Genomic DNA, 1,538 nt, shown 5'->3' on the forward strand with positions numbered 1-1,538 from the left:
TCTCTCTCTCTCTCTCTCTCTCTGCACACCCAACCCATGAACCGAACCCACGCCCACCCAGCCCATCCCATCATAGAAATCTCTAGAAGTTCAAAATATTTTTTCCCTCTATAAAAGGTTTCTCTTTATATATAAATTTACAAACACAAATAGCTTTGCATATTGTAGTAATAGTGGTGATGTGATGGCAACCGTGTTTAGAAAATAGATTTGTGTGGCAATGGTGATGGCATGTTGTGGTGATCAAAGTGCATTAAAATTGATCGTGCAATAGTGGTTGTGGTGGTGATGAGGTGGTAGCAACATTTTGGATACTATGTGATGATGATAGTAGTTTTGACAATATTTGTGACTATTTATGTTATCTGTGATCATGCTTGTGATATATTGTCTTCAATATGATTGTTTGCAACCATATCAGTCTAATTTGTGATTGTATATAACAAGTCACTAACATGTGTTATCTAAACTAATTGTAATTAAATTTATCTTCTGAGTAACTATCTATAATCAAGTCAGTCTAACTTGTGACTATGTGTAACAAAATCATTGTCAACACAGATCTGATCACAAACAGTCATCGGGTCACCATTACCACCAGTTGAATAGGTGGCGAATTTTCCAAGTAATCATAGCCTTCACTTACTAAACTCTCAATCAACCCTCCATGTTGATCATTTTCAGTGTTGAATTCATGGCACTTTCCAAAAACTAACATTGTCACATTATTTTCAACCCAAACCACAGACTCAACCCACCTTCTCCTTCACAAGCCTATTGATTCAACCCATACAACAACCCATTTTCATCCCACTACCAAAATCGAAATATTGACACCTTCTTATTTACCAATCACAGCTTCTAAACCGTCACTACCCGTCCACCATTACACATCCTTCTAAACTACCGGTGCCCTATTTTTCTATCTACAAGGTCATACAAACCACCATTTTCTCCGGCGACAATTGTAGAAGAAAAGAGTCTCCATTGACAACAAGGTTAACCACCAATTACTCTAGTGGTCTAGCTTGGGCTCCGCGAGCTACAAGAAAGCCCCATTTCATGTAGCAGGGAGCGTTGCTAAGTCAGCTACATGTGCGTGCGACGCTCACTGCAGCACACAATGGTAACAAGGTGCTTGCGACGCTCACTGCAGTACACAATGGTAGCAAGCCTTGACTACGTACAACGGGAAGTATCACTGCTTGCGGCACCACACATAGCGTTGCTTGCCATTGCTCACACCGGTGGTGAGTACTGCTGCTTCCTGTCGCTTGCAGCGATGATGGATTTGGGGTTTTGGGGGAGGGGCTTGGGATTTCTTCTCCTTCGATCTATTTAGAGGGATGGATGGTGTCGCTCTCTCAGATTGATGCCATTGTGATGCCTCAATGATTAGTGTCTATTTGGCACCTTTTAAAATTTTAAATTGTTTATTATAGTATCAATCTCCATTATATATTTACACAATAAAATATTCAACATACAAACCAGTAAAATTTCTTTAGTGTTTGTTTGGTAGGGATTTTGTTAATTGA

General features: G+C 39.7%; 1 protein-coding gene across 1 annotated transcript in view; it reads left to right on the top strand.

Moving 5' to 3' along the window:
* The window catches only part of LOC111391928 (deacetoxyvindoline 4-hydroxylase-like), a 5,814-nt gene extending 4,746 nt beyond the window's left edge, over window positions 1–1,068 (top strand). The window contains exons 2-3 of the mRNA XM_023017214.1: window positions 562–625; window positions 859–1,068. Coding sequence (XP_022872982.1) covers window positions 562–625; window positions 859–1,068 — 274 coding nt within the window. The remainder of the gene's footprint in view (window positions 1–561; window positions 626–858) is intronic.
* Window positions 1,069–1,538: the final 470 nt, after the last annotated feature.

This window comes from Olea europaea, unplaced genomic scaffold, assembly GCF_002742605.1.
Source record: "Olea europaea var. sylvestris unplaced genomic scaffold, O_europaea_v1 scaffold858, whole genome shotgun sequence".
In the NCBI taxonomy this organism is placed as follows: domain Eukaryota; kingdom Viridiplantae; phylum Streptophyta; class Magnoliopsida; order Lamiales; family Oleaceae; genus Olea; species Olea europaea.